The sequence below is a fragment of the Marmota marmota genome, unplaced genomic scaffold (assembly GCF_001458135.2).
Source record: "Marmota marmota marmota unplaced genomic scaffold, marMar, whole genome shotgun sequence".
Classification (NCBI taxonomy): Eukaryota; Metazoa; Chordata; class Mammalia; order Rodentia; family Sciuridae; genus Marmota; species Marmota marmota.
In genome coordinates this window covers 4,845,239-4,861,419 of record NW_026000206.1, presented here as the reverse complement: position 1 = coordinate 4,861,419, position 16,181 = coordinate 4,845,239, and the positions used below count along the sequence as shown (strand labels likewise).

The 16,181-nt window shown below is 47.2% G+C and overlaps 1 protein-coding gene across 1 annotated transcript in view; it reads right to left on the bottom strand.

Moving 5' to 3' along the window:
* The window catches only part of Btbd16 (BTB domain containing 16), a 43,650-nt gene that overhangs the window by 9,417 nt on the left and 18,052 nt on the right, over nt 1-16,181 (bottom strand). Inside the window, exon 8 of the mRNA XM_015498430.2 lies at nt 11,711-11,830. Coding sequence (XP_015353916.1) covers nt 11,711-11,830 — 120 coding nt within the window. The remainder of the gene's footprint in view (nt 1-11,710; nt 11,831-16,181) is intronic.

Sequence of the window (16,181 nt, the reverse complement as noted above, 5' to 3'; positions counted from 1 at the left end):
GCTGGCTGGAGATGATCAAATTCCCCTTGAGAGGTCATGCACACACAGACACACCCACCACCCCTGTTTTGAAATAATTTGCTTCATAAAACGGTAATTTTTCACAAATAGGGACAATGGGGGATAATTTTTCCAAGTCCCTTTGGAAATGCAAAGTCATTCCCTTGAGACAGATCCTGCATAAAACCAGCAAGGGCACTTTTGGATCATTTTTCCATAAACTGAGAGTCCAAATCACACCCTGTCCCAGCTGGACCGGATGGATGCCTCTTGGCCCATCTCGCCTTGGTTGGGGGTGCCTGCCAACCTGCCCAGAACCACTAGCCTTCATGGGATCCGGGAATTCCTGGGACTTCCCAGCTCCTCTCCATGTCAGTGAGCTCAGCAGATGGGCCTGGGGGTGCCGAGGGATTTGTCAGAGGGGGAAGGGTACACAACGAATGCGTTCTGACCCCATTCAATGAGCATTTACTAAAACCTACTAGGTGCCTATTTCTGCGGGTGATGACAAAGCTAAATAAAGGAAGGTCAATACTTGTAGGACTCTGGGGTTATTGGTTCTGGAACCCTCCCACCATCACTCAGGGTGCCCTAAGAACATAGGTGTCTTAGATAAGTAACACTCAGGTCCCTTCCACCTCCTGACCTGGATGCCACCACCTTGTCTGCCTCCTTCACCATTTAACAGGGGAGCATGGTGGCTGGCATGGAGGTCAAGGCAGCAGAGGTAAGGAAGAAGAAGGGTAGAAGCTGGCACAGCACTCCCCATGGCAAGGGCTTCCCCAGCCCAGGCTGAGGCTGTGGGTACCAGCTGGAGCTGCAGCTTAAATATAATCAGATGCCACCACAGAAGGGAAACTCCAACCCAGAAGCCGCACACCAGCTCCGCTGCTCTGCTTGGAGAGGAGGCTGCTGGGCGAGAGGAGGACCCAGGCCCTGAACCTCCCTTGAGAGGCACTCAGACCCCAAGGATCACCCAGGATCTCTCTGGACAGCCCTCCTGTCCCAGAGGATATGGGAAGAGCTTTGTGGTTAGGCGACGAGGCTTAATGACCTCTTGGGGAAGCGGCAGGGACGCCCACTGTCATGGCTGAACTGGAGAGGTCACGGGTCGGCTATCATCCAACCAAGCTGGGTTCTGGAGTCAGACAAGCCAAGGTCCCATCCTGGTCCAGCCACCATCGGTCATGTGTCTGAGCCTCTCTGAGCTTCACTGTCCTTCTCTGTCAAGTGGGAACAACAGCCACACGTGCCTCTTTGGGTGGAGGGGGGACATCAAGGTGACAGTGCTTGAGAGGAGCTTGGCACAGCTACCCATCGGGTCCTCAGCACCTTGTGAGTACCACCATTGTCCTCTCAACCCCAACAATCTGGAGCATGGAATCACTCCTGGTGATCATAATGCCACTAAGTCACCCAAGCCATGGGCCACATCCAAGGAAGTAAACGGTGTACTCAGCTTCTAATTTTCTAAAATCTCAAAGGACCAGAGGGGTGTGCCCACTCCTTGCTCCTGGAGTCTGTGAGGTCAGCTGTCACGGAGCCAGCCCCAGTCCAGCCCGGGGTCTTTCCACCTCACCTGGTGCCTCTTGACTGCCTGGGTGCAGAGGCAGCTCCACTCTGGGCCTGGAGGTCAGGGCATTGGCCTCATGTCATACACAGTGGAAGCAGGCGGCTGGCTGCTCAGTCTGGGGACACCTTTGTATGGGTACCTCGGTGGACTCACCTGGGGCTGAGTCCTGTCTGTGCAAAGATCTCCCTTGGTTTAGCACTATGGGGGACAAACTTCAGGCTATGGTGCCTGCTTCCTCAAGTTCACTGAGAAACCCTTAGACATGTCCCTTTTAAGGACACAGTTCTCAGTTCCTTGACATACCCAGGTTGACTCTGGTCCCCTCTCAAGGCAACCCCCCTACAGCCCTCCTGAGAGACAGAGCCTGGGGCAAGGCTCCCCCCAAGGCACAGGCTGGGATTCCAGAGATGCTCTCTCTCAGCTCCTCAGCCCCTCTCCATCCTGCCAGCGGCTGGGGCTGGCGTTCCCTGCCGTCCAGCCCAGGGGAGCCCCACAGACTGCTAGATCCAGCACTTCAAATTTGGGTGATAAAATTCACACTTTGGTATTTTGACACTGCTGCTATGTGAACAAAGCTCGGGGGCATTATGCCAGGTGAAGAAGGCTGACATGAAAGGCAAAGGATTCCTCCCTAGAGCAGGAGGCTAGAGAGACCAAGAGCAGCAGAGGCCGGGAGAGGAGGGAGTCAGCATCAGGCTGGGGATGAAGGCGCTGGAGATCACTCAGTGCCTTTGAACCCACGTAAAAATGCTTCCAATGGTAAGTTTTATGCAATGTATATTTTATCACAATAAAAAGATCTAGAGTTAGCTGGGTGCAGCAGCTCATGCCTATAATCCCAGAGGCTTGGGAGGCTGAGACAGAAGGATCACGAGTTCAAAACCAGCCTCAGCAGTAGTGAGGCACTAAGCAACTCAATGAGACCCTGTTTCTAAATAAAATACAAAAAAAGGCTGAGGATGGGGATGTGGCTCAGTGGTCAACTGTCCAGCTTTGAGTTCAATCTCTGTACCCCCCCCCAAAAAAAAATTACTTAGCATATTTGAAAAATATTAAAAATTACTTAGCATATTTGAAAAATGTTTGAAATAACATGCTAAATTTTAAAGTGAATTTTGAAAAAAAATTACATATTTTGGGACAATAACTCAAAAAGAGGAGAGGAGATGGCTTTTTGTCAAAAGGTAACCTGTACAGAACACCTGGGCACCTTCTGGAATCTATGAACCAGGAAGTGGCCTGCTGGCTCCCAACTCCAAAATGTGGTAAATGAACTAATCCTGCTGCCACCACACACCGTCACTTCCAGGTCAGTTCCTCCCATCCAGCAGGCCGGCTGAACTGGCACGGTACAGAAGCCAGAATTCAAAAAAAACAGATAGTCAGCATAGAGAGATGAATCGGGGGCCAGATGGAAGAAAACAGACCAAACCAGTTTGGAGATTGAAATGTTAATGTCCCAAATCCAGCCAATATGGCCCATCCTAAAGAACTGTTAATGAAGCAATTCAGCAGACTGAACAGCAAATTAATCTGCCCTGGGCCCCTACCTGTCTGGATCATCCCTCCCCCACCCCCCGCCGCCCCTCCAGCCCCTCTTTCCCACCTTTTGGCCATCCCACCCAGTATCTCCTGGGCCTAGTCACCAACTAAGAAGGAGAGAGATAAGGGGGAGAGAGCAGGAGGACAAAGGAAGCCTAGGACATATAAAAAGGCAGAACCCTCACTTCTGGGGATACCAGGACACCAGCCATGACCCCCTTCTCCCTCCTGGGAGAAGTCTATGTGACCCCTTTTTAAATAAACCCTGCTCTATATGCCTGCCTCAGCGTGCTCTCTAATGTTCTACTTCAACATGTGGGGAGCAGAACACTGGTAACGGCTTTTCAGTACACCCACCACAGTGGTTAGGTTGCTGACCCCTTAAGCACACACTTTGTCCAGACTTGAGCTCTGGGAGATGGGTCTGCATTTTCTCTGCTTCCTGTGTCCACTCAACACCTCTTACAGTGCCAGGCACTTCGCTTATACAGTGTTGGGCGGGTCAACTGGATGGATGATCTGGCGCCTGCCAACTGTCCAGCCTCCACCCCACCTGTCCTTCCCTCCACTCACCCATAATTTATCTCCAAGGAATGCCTTTGCTGACAGCTCTGCTGCTCAGGTGACTCTCTGCCAATGTCCTATGTCCTCTATTGCTATGCTCCTTAGTCAGGCCAAGCCCTAGCAGTCATTCATTGACACTCAGTCCAATGTCACTTGTCCAGCGCTCGGGATGGTTCTGACATTTGTTCCAAGGGGAAACCCAGCAGGACTAAAATCATCTTCCGCTCTTCAAGGCTCTGTGGGTCTTGCTAAAGCAGTATTTGTTCCCATTTAACACCAGACAGCTGACCAGAAAATCACTCTGTTCATCCTTGCAGTATTTATGAGACATTCGATAGTTTTCAGAGTTCAAGTGAAATATTTCAGATGTTGCAGTCCCCATTAAAGAGCATTTAAGACATCATTCATCCCAGTCTTAGTGAACATATTAAGTATTGTGGACTTGGAGAACAAAGTTAATAAGTCACAGTGCCTGCTGCAACTGTCCAGGGTGAGAGTCACACTTAGGAACAGGTAAACACTCTATATGTTTTAAGTAAACAAGTGATAAATCACACCTTTAGGAATAGACACAAGAAAAGTGCACAAGACCTTTAGTAAAAGGTAAGATGTATAATAAACTATAAATATTAAGATAAATTTAAAAATATAAGTGGAAGCCGGGAGCGGTGGTGCATGCCTGTAATATTAGAGGCTTGGGAGGCTGAGACAGGAGAATTGCAAGTTCAAAGCCAGCCTCAGCAACTTCGAGGCACTAAGCAACTCAGTGAGACCTTGTCTCTAAATAAAATACAAAATAGGGTGGGGATGTGGCTCAGTGGTTGAGTGCCCCTGAGTTCAATACCCAGTATCCCCCCCACATACCAAACAATATATCTATATATCTATCTCTATATATCTATCTATATCTATATCTATATCTATATCTATCTATCTATCTATCTATCTATCTATCTATCTATCTATCTATCGAAATTTTAGCATTTTCATGGATTGTAAAAGCCAATATTTAAAATATGTCAATTTTCCCCAAATTGATCTATAGGTTCTATGTTTTCTTAATGAGGGTTCAGCAAGATGGGGAGGTGGGGGTTGAAATTGACAAACTGAAATTGACAAACTTTATCCAAAGGATAAAGAATGGCCCAGTTAATCTTGCAGAAGAACAAGGCTGGTGGACCTGCATGATTAGATATCAAGATTTATAAAGACCAAGAGACAGAAAGATTGTGGCCTTGATTTAAGGATAGACAACTGTATAGAATTGAGAGTGCAGATATGATCCCCCTCCATGTAGATGGCTGTCTGATATAATGACAAAATTAAAACCACAGAGCAGAGGACAAAGGATGGGCTTTTCAATCAGTGGTGCTGGATTGATTGTGCATCCTGATGGGAGAAAAAGGATCATGATCAGGACCCCTACCTCATACCAATTCTGAAAATGCTTCTGGATGAACTGTGGGTTTTAAAAAAAGTAAACCAGGGCTGGGGATGTGGCTCAAGCGGTAACGTGCTCGCCTGGCATGTGTCAGGTGCTGAGTTCCATCCTTAGCACCACATAAAAATAAAATAAAGATGTTGTGTCCACCAAAAACTGAAAAAATAAATATTAAAAAATTATCTCTCTTCTCTCTCTCTCTCTTTAAAAAGAAAAAAAGAAAGAAAGAAAGTAAACCAATAAAGTTTCTAGGAAAAAAACAGGAGAATGTCTTCATGGACATGGAATAGGCAAAGATTTCTGGAACATCAGAAGCTGCAAAAGGCAAGCCTGATACATTAGACTGTTTAAATTTTGAAATTTTAGTTCATCTCAAAACTGTTAGGAAAGCAAGATAGCTAGCCACAGAGTAAAGATGTTTGCAATTCACATATCCAAGGAGACTTGTAACAGAATATAAGAAATAATAATTACAAATCCTTAAGAAAAAACATCTGACTGCCCAACAGAAAAACATGGGCAAAGGAGTAGTCACCTCACCAAGAAGACAACCAACTATAAAGTGGGAGTAAATATCACTAGCTGTGAAATGTAAATTGAAAAAGAGAATAGGCAAATTAGTTCCAATATCTACACACTAGAGAAGCACAGGATTGAAAATACCAAGTATCTCTCAAAAAAACAAAGGCAGAATTCTCTTTGATAAGTGAATGCTCACCCTTAACAAGGGAGGGTGGGGAGGGGAGTACAGAAGTTCATTGGATCAGACAAAGGGGAATGAAGGGAGGGGGGATGGGATGGGAAAGACAGTAGAATGAATCCGACGTAACTCTCCTATATGCACATATATGAATATACAACCAGTGTAACTCCACATCATGTACAACAACAAGGATGGGGTCAAAATCAGAATGGGTTGCACCCCATGCATGTATAATATGTCAGAATACACCCTACTGTCATGTATATCTAAAATAACATTTTTTAAAAAGAAAATACCAAGTATTAAGCAAAAATACAGAAAACCCCAAATTCTTCTATACTGCTGGTTAGGGAGCAAATTAGCACAATCACTTTACAAAATTGTTTGACAGTGTTTACTAAAATTGAGTTTATTCATGCCCATGATAGTAATTCTAGTTTTATATTCAATAAAAGCACATAATTTTGTGTACAAAAGGACATGTATAATATCACTATTCCTAATAGCCAGCAATATCCATCAACATCAGAATAGATAAATAAATACATTGTGGTGTCTTCATTCATATGATGGAAAATTCTGTGAGAATATGCAGGCTCTTGCTACATTCAACCACACGGATGGATTTTACAGATAACAGTGTTGAGAGAAAAGAACCAGACACTTCAAAAGTGTACACCAGGGGAGGTTGGTGTGGTAGCTCAGCGTTAGAATGCTCGCCTAGCACATATGGGGCCCTGGGTTTGAACCTCAGCACCACATAAAAATAAATAAATAAAATACACAAATTGTGTTCAACTACAACTAAAACATAAATATTTTAAAAAAATGCCTGACCCTTATAAAAAAAAAAAAAGTGTACACTAGGGGCTGGGGCTGTGGCTCAGTGGTAGAGCTCTTGCCTCGCATGTGTGAGGGTTCAATTCTCAGCACCACATAAAAATAAATGAATAAAATAAAGGTTCATTAACATCTAAAAAAAATTTAAGGAAAAAAAAAGTGCACACTAAGTCATTCTATTTATGTAAAGTTCCAAAGCAGACAAGATGTACAGAGGGGAATAGAAGTCAGGATGTGGTTCCGCTTTGGTGGGAAGTGGTGCCTGAGATAAGGCCCCCAGGGCTGGCCATGCTCTGCTTCTTGACCCGGGGGCTGGTCACACAGGTGCATGCCCTTTGTGGAAACCCGTTGGGCCACTGTTCACTGAAGGTCTGCATTTTTCTGAATGTATTTTATATCTTGATAAAAATGTACATTAGAAAAAGTTTGACATTTGCCTGCTTGGCCCTTCTCCAATTGATGGGTTTTTACCATTTTTGTGAACTCCTCAGACTGCTAAGTGAAGTGAAATGGTGATCTTTCTCCTCCATGAATGAAGGCATCAGCTTCGCTTCTTTTTTTTTTTTTTTTTTCCTCAAGGAGATGCTAAAATTAATTCTGGACAGCCTATTTGTTTTCCTAAAATAGCTGCTGCCAGGAAAACAGGCTGCAGGATGCCAAGGAGTGTGTGTGCAAGTGTGTGTGCATTAGTGTGAGCACGTGTGTGTGTGTGTGTGTGTGTGAGAGTGTGTGTGTACACGTGTGCTGGTATGTGCACATTCCCTTCTTATATTGACAGCAATAAAAAGAGGCTGAAGATGTTCTGAAACATCTGGTTCTGAGAGAAACTGCATTAGTGTCCAGGGCGGACAGAACATTCAATTAAAAAAAATCAATGAAGGAGAGAAAATGGAAGCAGAGAAGGCGTGGGCTCTTGTCTTCATTTGCTCCTAGCTTGCCTTAGGATGCCGCTGGGCAGATGAGAAAGGGCTCAGCAGGTCCCTTTGCTCATCCTCTGGGAGGCTGGGCTCACCAGGCAGGTGGCACCGTGGCAGCTCCACTCACTCCTAGCAGACCTGCCAGCCCTTGGTATCTCAGGATCTGAGTGGCTTGTGCCACTATTGTCACATGATGAAGGCCCATTTTGGAGATCTCCTAAAGTGATGGCCTCCAAGTGTCTACTCAGGGGGCTGGGGTTGTGGCTCAGCAGTAGAGCGCTCACCTCGCACGTGCAAGGTCCTGGGTTTGATCCTCAGCGCCACATAAAAATAAATAAAAATAAAATAAAGTCATTGTAAAAAAAAGTGTCTACTCTGCCTGCTGTTCCTCCTCCCTGGGAGATAGCTATGGATCACTCTGTCATTTAAATTATGTCACCAAATATTTGCAGCTTTGAAAACTGCCAGGCAGCTTCCATTCTAATTCCTGAACTGGTTTCCTGTCTCCCTAGGGTTCTGCTCCTCTGTCCCATCTTTCCCATGTCTTCTTGGTAGCGGTTCCCTGAAGCTACCTCAGCTAACACCACTGGGGAGCCAGTTCTGGCCAGGTTGACGGTGACTCCACAGCCTCCCTCCTCCAACAGCAGGAGCCGGGGCATCCTGAACCTTCTGGAGACCAGTCCTGCTAAGCCAGTAGCTACGAGGCTCTGCACTACTTCTGGCAACTCTGGGGATCCCTGGGAAGGGAGGAAACACATGGAGCATGGGTGCCACCAACCCCACTCCTATGTCCAGGTAGATGCCACTAACCTACCCAGACATTCTTCCTCACTGAGTCTGGATACAGCGCTTCTGGCAAGCACCACCCATGCATAAAAACGGGAACTTGCCCACCATCCCTGTTACTTGCAGTTGCTACAGGCCTGATATTCTCTGAGTGAATTTTGCACCAGCAGCATAAGACCCAGTTCTCTGAGGGGGAACTGACCTGCGTAAAAATCTTTGATGGAATCTCATCATTCAGTAAGAAGTCCAGGCAGGTGCCAGGTGAGTTAGGGCTGAGGTAAAGGATGATCTTCCCATGAGTGTGAACCAAGGGGCTCCTGAGGGTCTGCATGGGGAGGCTCTCAGGGGAGGTTCCCAGCAGGAACTGACCTGACCGGAAAAGAGCCAGAGCAGACTGGTGGGGTAGGAGGAGTGTGGGAGCTGAGCCCTGGGGAAGGAAGACGCCTTTGAGGGTGGCGGCCCATGTCAGGCCTTACCTTAGTGTTGCCACTGCCCCCAGGGAGAAGAATGAGTCAGACGGGAGAACCATCCGCTGTTTTAAAACAGGCGCCACAGCCCTCCAAGCCAGAGGCCAAGGGCAGAGAGGGCCTGGACGCCTGCAGGCAGAGGAGCCATCCAGCTCCAAGCTGTCCCATCTTTCTCCTTTAGGGACCCGGAGCTTACGGGAGAGGGTGAGGGCAGAGTGGGCAGGGGAGGCGAGGGTGGCACCTGCCCTGCCATGAGGGCACAGGTCCTGGCAGGTAGTTGTCACCGCTGCTTGGGCAGCGATGGGGCAGTGACAACCGGGGTACAAGCAAATGGTTTCCAGAAAGAAAGGCAGCGCAGGACCAGGGCTGTGGGGGTGCTGTGCAGAGGTGTTAGGTTTGGGGGCCAGTTTGAGTCAACATGTATTCCTGGGAAAAAGGGAAAGTTCTGACAGTGAGCAATACCCTGGCGTGTGACACTCAGGGGGACCCAGGGGCTACTCGGGAGCGCTGTGGAAGCCCCAGAAAGCCCACCCTCTGTGGAGGGGGCTGCACGCCTCCCCTCCCTCTTCCCCGTGTTCCTCTCACACTGCAAACACAGCTCAGTGAATCACCAGGCTAGCTCACTTCCTATCTCCCCTTGACATGAGTCCAGGACCGAGCTGATCGCAGGAGCTTCCCCAGTGGGCGTGACTCACTGGAAAGAGTGTCTCCTGGGTCATTAAAAGAGGGGAAAGGAGGGACTGAAACATTCGATTTGAAGCAAATTATATAGAAAGGAGACACTCTCCATCTAATTCTGACACTGAATCTGCTTTTCCCAAATAAAGAGACCTGAAAAATGAGCTTTGAAGAGAACACAGTGCCAAGATGTTCCCAGAAAGGATTAAATCTTCAAAACAATGCAAATGAAACTCGGTAAACAGGTCGATCAGCTGATTAGCATGAAAAGACAGCTGCCAGGCATGGGGACACACCCCTGGAACCCCAGCCACTAGGGAGGCCGGGACAGGAGGATGGCAAATTCCAGGGCAGCCTGGGCAACTCTGCAAGAACCTGTCTCCGAATAAAATAAAGAGGGCTGGGATGTGGCTAGAGGTAAAGCGTCATCCCCTCCCCCAAAAGGGGAAGACTATTTATCTGCTAAACTCACACGTGCACAAGAAATAGGGTGTCTATCTCCTTGAACATGCTTCATCATGCTTGAGAAGGATGCCACCAGTGTCCCCTGTCAAGGGCGGGACCCCTAAGGGCCACCTGGGACTGTCTCTGCTCTGGGATCATGCACTCAGCTGGCTTGACGGTGGAGTGGTATCTCACGGAGTGGATCTGAACTGTCCCTCAAGGGCCCACATTGGGACGCTTCAGGAGGTGGGGACTAGTGGAAGAGAGTCGGGTCATTGGTGGTGTGCCCTTGGAAGGGATATTGGTACTCTGTCCCCTTCTTCTTTCTGTTTCCTGGTTTCCATGAACTGAGCAGCTTTGCTGTACCTTGGATGCCCACTGTGATGTTCTGCTCCACCACAGGTCCAAAAGCAACGGTGCCAGCCAACCATGGATTGACACCTCTGAAGCGGTAAGCCCAAATAAACTTTTCCTCCTTAAAATTTGATTACCTCAGGTATTTTGTCACAGCAATGACAACCAAAGAGGTTAACACAAGAGGCTGAGACACAAAATGGAACCTGGCAACTACTGCCCTCCCCCTCAACCCCTCAGCGCCCCTCCTCCGGCTCCCCTCCCCTGGCCATGGCAAACCTTGCTAATGGGGCCTTTTGACCAGATAGAAAACATTCACAGGCAGAGAGGACACAGGGAAGGGAAGAGTCGCCCTCCGGAGCAATTTTAGAAGTCCTTGGCTAACAACAACAAATCTAGGAGCAGCCTCAGGATCTTCCTAAACCCAGTGCCCAGGAAGGTACTGTGTCCACTCCGCTCCCTGGAGTGGACACAAGAGAGGAGCCCTATCTGTTCTTCTAGGAATGAGGGAGGGGCAGAGCACTGTGGGCCTTGGTTGATCAGGGCTCAAGTGAGGTTCTAACCCCCATCATTTACATGATCTCTGCAAGACATTGCATCTCTACTTCAGTTTCCTCATCTGTAAAATAGGAATAATGAAACCAGCCCCTTAGTGTGCAGATACACTGAGAAAATGAAAAGAAAGTGCTTATTGTTACTATACTTAATAAAGCACATCAGAGGGCTGCAGCTGGGGCTCAGTGGTAGAGTGCTCGCCTGGCATGCACGAGGCACTGGGTTCCATCCTCAGCACCACGTAAATGTAAAATAAAGATACTGTGCCACCTAAAACTTAAGAACAAATATTAAAAAAAATAAAGCACATTAGAGGGCCCAATATTATTATTGTAATTTCTATTTCTTACTTAATTGTTGATATCGATACAAACTTCAGGTTAGTTTGGAAAGTATAAGGAACAGTATTAATGTTATGAAACCTTGACACATCTAAATGCCTTTTCATTTGTCCAGAAAATTGAGGATTTTATATCTAATCTAGTAAAATATAAATGAGAATGACCTGGTCTGATTTAGGTACACTAAAAAATAAAGTTTTTAAGGTCAGTGTAGTATGGTAATTTTCCTGAGCAAAAGTACCTTTTGGGTCATGCTATTTCTGGACACGGAGTTCCCAGAAGCACATGATTATCTCATATTATAACACCTACGCACTATTTACTTTTCCAAGTTGTGCAGTGGTTTGAAGGCTTCCTGTGATCTTGGGCCCCATAAGGAAAACTGCATTCTATGCCCTCTGGATGATGCCACAAAAGTTACATCACTGATTCGTCTCCTGTGACCCCAGGAACAGCAACACAACCGGGTCTGCACACTCCATCAATCAACACTAAGCCGTGTCACCTGTTGAAAAACGTCAGCATGGTCTCGTGGATGGGGATTGCCTGGATCTTGCTGTTCAGCTGCAGGTAGGCCCACATGAGTAAAGTTTTCAGAAGATGAAACTCGCTGAAGGTGAACAACCTGGTCAAGGGAAAAGAACAGGGAGAAGTTTCAGGAACAGGAACCATTGCACCATTTGTAAGAAAACAAAGTCAAAAGTGAGGTTAGGAAGGAGACTGAACGCGGCCCAGACTCTGACAGAAGAGGACCACTGGCTCAGGGCAGCTCCTCTGGTGATGCGCAGAGGGTGGTAGGGCGGTGGGGTGGGGGTCGGGGCTGGAACCTCAGCAGCCTGATGCTGGGCCCAGTGCTTCCCCACCCGCCACCCACTGTGCTGCTGCAAATCAGTGCAATCATCTGAGGCGCTCGAAAGAGGTTTTCTGCAGGTTTTATTCATTTATTTATTTAGGATGCCTGCAAGGCAAGTGCTCTCACAGAGCCATACCCCCAGCCCTTCATGGATTTTAAAATTGAATTCTGACCACAAACCTGCAAAGTTGGGGTATAGTCCTTACTTTTACAGATGTGGAAATGGAGATGGATCTTAAGTCTATTCAAAATTTTAATGTGTTATTTTCATCATGGATTTTTTTTGCATTGGTTTTAAAATATTGCACAAAAATAGACTTTATCATCACTGAGTGTTTTTGGTAATTTTTTTTTTTTTTGCATCCAAGTGAGTGCCTCATTGACCCTTCCCAAATCCTGGCCCTGATTGAAGGCTGAACATGAGCAACTCATTCAAGGCCACACGGAACTGGGCCTGGGGCAGGAAACTTTTGGATGTTACTAAACTGCAGTTGTCATTTCCTCATCTGTGGAAGAGCAACAGCACCAGCTGAAGACAGGAAGTGGTGACACTCTGTATGAGTTTCCCATTGCTGCTGTAACAAACAGTCACAAACCAAATGGCTTAAAACAACATACATTTATTTTCTTATCATTCTGGAAGTCAGAATTTCAAAAAAGATCTCACTGGGCTCAGGTCAAGGTGTGAGCAGGAATGGCTCTTTCTGGGGGTTCTTGGGAGAGTTGTGTCCTGGCAAATCTCAGCACCCTTGGCTTGTGGCCCATTCCCTGGTCTTCAAGCCAGCAATATAGCATCTTCCAGTCTTCCTTTGATTCTAACCCTTTAGCCTCCGTCTGTATACTTAAAGGATGCTTGAGATGATGTTGGGCCCACCCAGAGAATCCAGGGTAAGCTCAGTTTGAAGTTAACTTTCATTTCATCTATGACTTTAAATCCTCTTTGCTATAAAACCTAAAATATATGCAGGTTCTTGAGATTAGGCCGTGGACATCTTTGGGACCATTATTCCACTGACCATGTATCAACAAAATGCTTAGCACAGTGATTGGCACATTACTGGGTACTCAGTGAATGGCAGCACTAGATCACAAATGGCAGGGCTGGACCCAGCTCTGGAGCCCAGGCTGTACCTGCAGCAGCAGGAGGCCTGTCCTCAATGACCCTTGATGCCAAAGAGCCGCTGTTGCTCTCCGTCAGTCAGCTCTTAAGCAGGGGCAAACAGTGCCTCGGGCAGCCTCTGCTGACTAGATCATCTAGGAAGTCATTTACATGGTTCTTAAACTCACTGATATTTTCAGTTTCTGATCACGGACATGCCGTGAAATATGTCACAGTCTCTTCATTCACCACTTTGAGGGGTCATGGTGGGTGGAACCCACTCTAAAGGGCAATGGAAAGTCACCCACACCTCTCATGCTATCTCTGGACAGAATAGGGCTGTATTGTTTCCCTCATTTGGTTTCCAGATCACCCACAAATGATGGACTTTGATCTGCCTAGACAGGATCAAGCTGGTCACTGATGGAGGAACCAGGAGTAAAGAGGCAGCAAAGGGACCCCCCACACAGAGCTGCTTGGTGCAAAGTCCCCAACAAGAACTTTGTCAGTGGGGTCAGAAGCGGTGTGACTTTCAGAGCAGACTCCCACTTGAGGCTCTCAAGCCCAGGAGGCTCTTTGACATCTTACCAAAGAGGGGCTAGCAGCAGCTGGGGAGTGAAGGGGGCTCCGGGGCTCGGGATTCTGGTTCTGTTCATGAAGGGCAGTTAGTGAAGTCAAGTGCTCTCCTGAGGCCAGCACAGAACCCAACCCTATCAGCTCTGCAGTGAGTAACCACGTCGAGGGCATTCAAACACATTTCATTCCCCAAGAGCTCTGATGGCCTCAACCCACAGACACTCCAAGCCTCCACACAGGCCAACAACCGGCTGAGCATGGTGCTCATGGGGGCCCTTGCAAACTAACTGGTGTCTGTTCTTCAGGAGGAAAAAAATCCTTTTCACAAGACACTGTCTTCTAATTTTATTTCTTAAGAAAATTGTATATAAACAACAAAAGCCCCTTTCTGTGTATGTACCATGGAGAAAGTCAACTGCTCGGGAACAAAGAGGAACAAGGAAACCCTCATGGCGTGGTCTGCCCAGGCAAGAAAGAGAACTCAAAAGGCCTTCGGGAGAGTAAGAAAAGACTGCTGTGTGCTCCTTCCCTCGACCCTTCACAAGGAAGGAGAAGAATACTAAAGAGATGCAATCACAGGGAGAGAGCACAAGGCAGGGTGAGTGTGCACCCCATGTCACTGTCCCTGTCACTGTCCCTGAGATGTCGGTCTGAAATGTCAACCTCCACAAGACATCATGCACGATTCTTGGGTGCACATGTACATACTAAGAGCTTAATCACATGGATCGTATCCACACAAGCTCCTAACTGTGGTTTAATTGTCTTTAGGAAGGAATGGGACTGGAGGGGACCCAGGTGACTTGCTTTATCAGTGCTGTTTTATTTCTTAACTCATGACGAAATGTTACTCTTTGGTCATTTTGGGAGGTAGCTGCAATTGTTTTGTATAATCCGCCTACCTTTGTAAAGTATTTTTTTACAACAACAACAAAAAAACACAACAGATTAATTTAGACAACTTTTTGGTCACTGTGACCAAAAGACTAGACAAGAATAATGTCAAGGAGGAAAAGTTATTTGGGGTACACAGTTTCCGAGGTCTCAGTCCATAGATGACTAACTCCATTGCTCTGGGCCCAAGGTGAGGCAGAACATCTTGGTGGAAGGGTGTGGTGGAGGAAATCAGCTCAGGACATGGCATTAGGAAGCAGAGAGAACTCTGCTCCCCAGGGACCAAATATAAAACCCAAAGTCACACCCCAGTGACATATCTTCTCCAGCCTCATCCCTATAGCTGCCTATAGCTACCACTCAGTTAATCCATTCAAGTGGGTTAATGCACTGATGAGGTTAAGGCTCACAACCAAATCGTTTCATTTCTGAACCTTCCTGCATTGTCTTAGACATGAACTTTTGGAGACACCTCATATTCAAACCATAACAAAGATCAATATACTTGTTGACTCGACTGTCCATAAGGACAAACAAGGCCTCATGCACACACATCAGCTGACTGCTAATGACCACAGCTATGAGACCACTCTGACCTGGGTTCAAATCCCAGTTCTCCTGCAGCATGGGGGGAGATTTGGCTGACCTCTTCATTTTCTGGAGTCCCCCTTCCCCAAGTGAGAAATGCAGAAGGCAGCACTCCCCCATCGGGCTGCTGTGGGAACGAGTCGTGGGGATGACCCATTCAGAGCTGCAGTGTACAAGTGCTCCCTAGCCATAGGTACTGTTATTGTTTACCAGAGAAGCAACGGCTTCAGGTTCAACTACTACATTAGATAGGGACACGTTGGTGTTCAAGACGCTGTGGGAACCCTACACCATCCTATCCTGCAGGCATGTCAGGGACCCAGGGACCCTGAGACTCCGTGGCCATAGACAGGAAGCTGGGAGAATTGGAAACAGAGGGGTGTAGGGTCCCCTGTTGCCAGGTAGATTTTTGTGGAGATGGTACTAGAAGGTCCTCTGAAGTCCCCATCCTCCCAGGTCAACAAGGACATTGGCTTCCAGGAAAACAGAACTTGGATGAAGTTTTAATAAACGAGAGTTACAAGAACAAGGTGACCTAGTGGTGACCTCTAAGGAGAAAATTAATTGAAAACTAAGTGCCTAAGCAAATAAATTAAAACCCGAGGCCCAGGAGGTCAGGAAAACCGTGTATGTTTGACCCAAGGCTGTTTACAAATGGAAAGTAAAACTCCAAAAAGAGATGAAGTCAAGGGCCTTCAGACGGGAAAGGCGGAAAGGCCCAGAAGTCACAGAATCTGCTAAGAAATGGATGTTGTTCCAAACACCCACAGCCACAAGCTGGGGGTCGGTGACAGCGGGCGGCTGGAGGGACAGCTGAGTGGGGCCAGGGGTGCCCCATCCCTGACCTCAGGTTTGGCATTTCCACACTTCCTGCTCTGGGGCAGGAGACTTCTCGGGTCACCCAGGGTCCTGCTGAGCTCTTCCTAGTGCTAGGCCACCTCTGCCTCCTTAGGAAGGAGCAGAGGT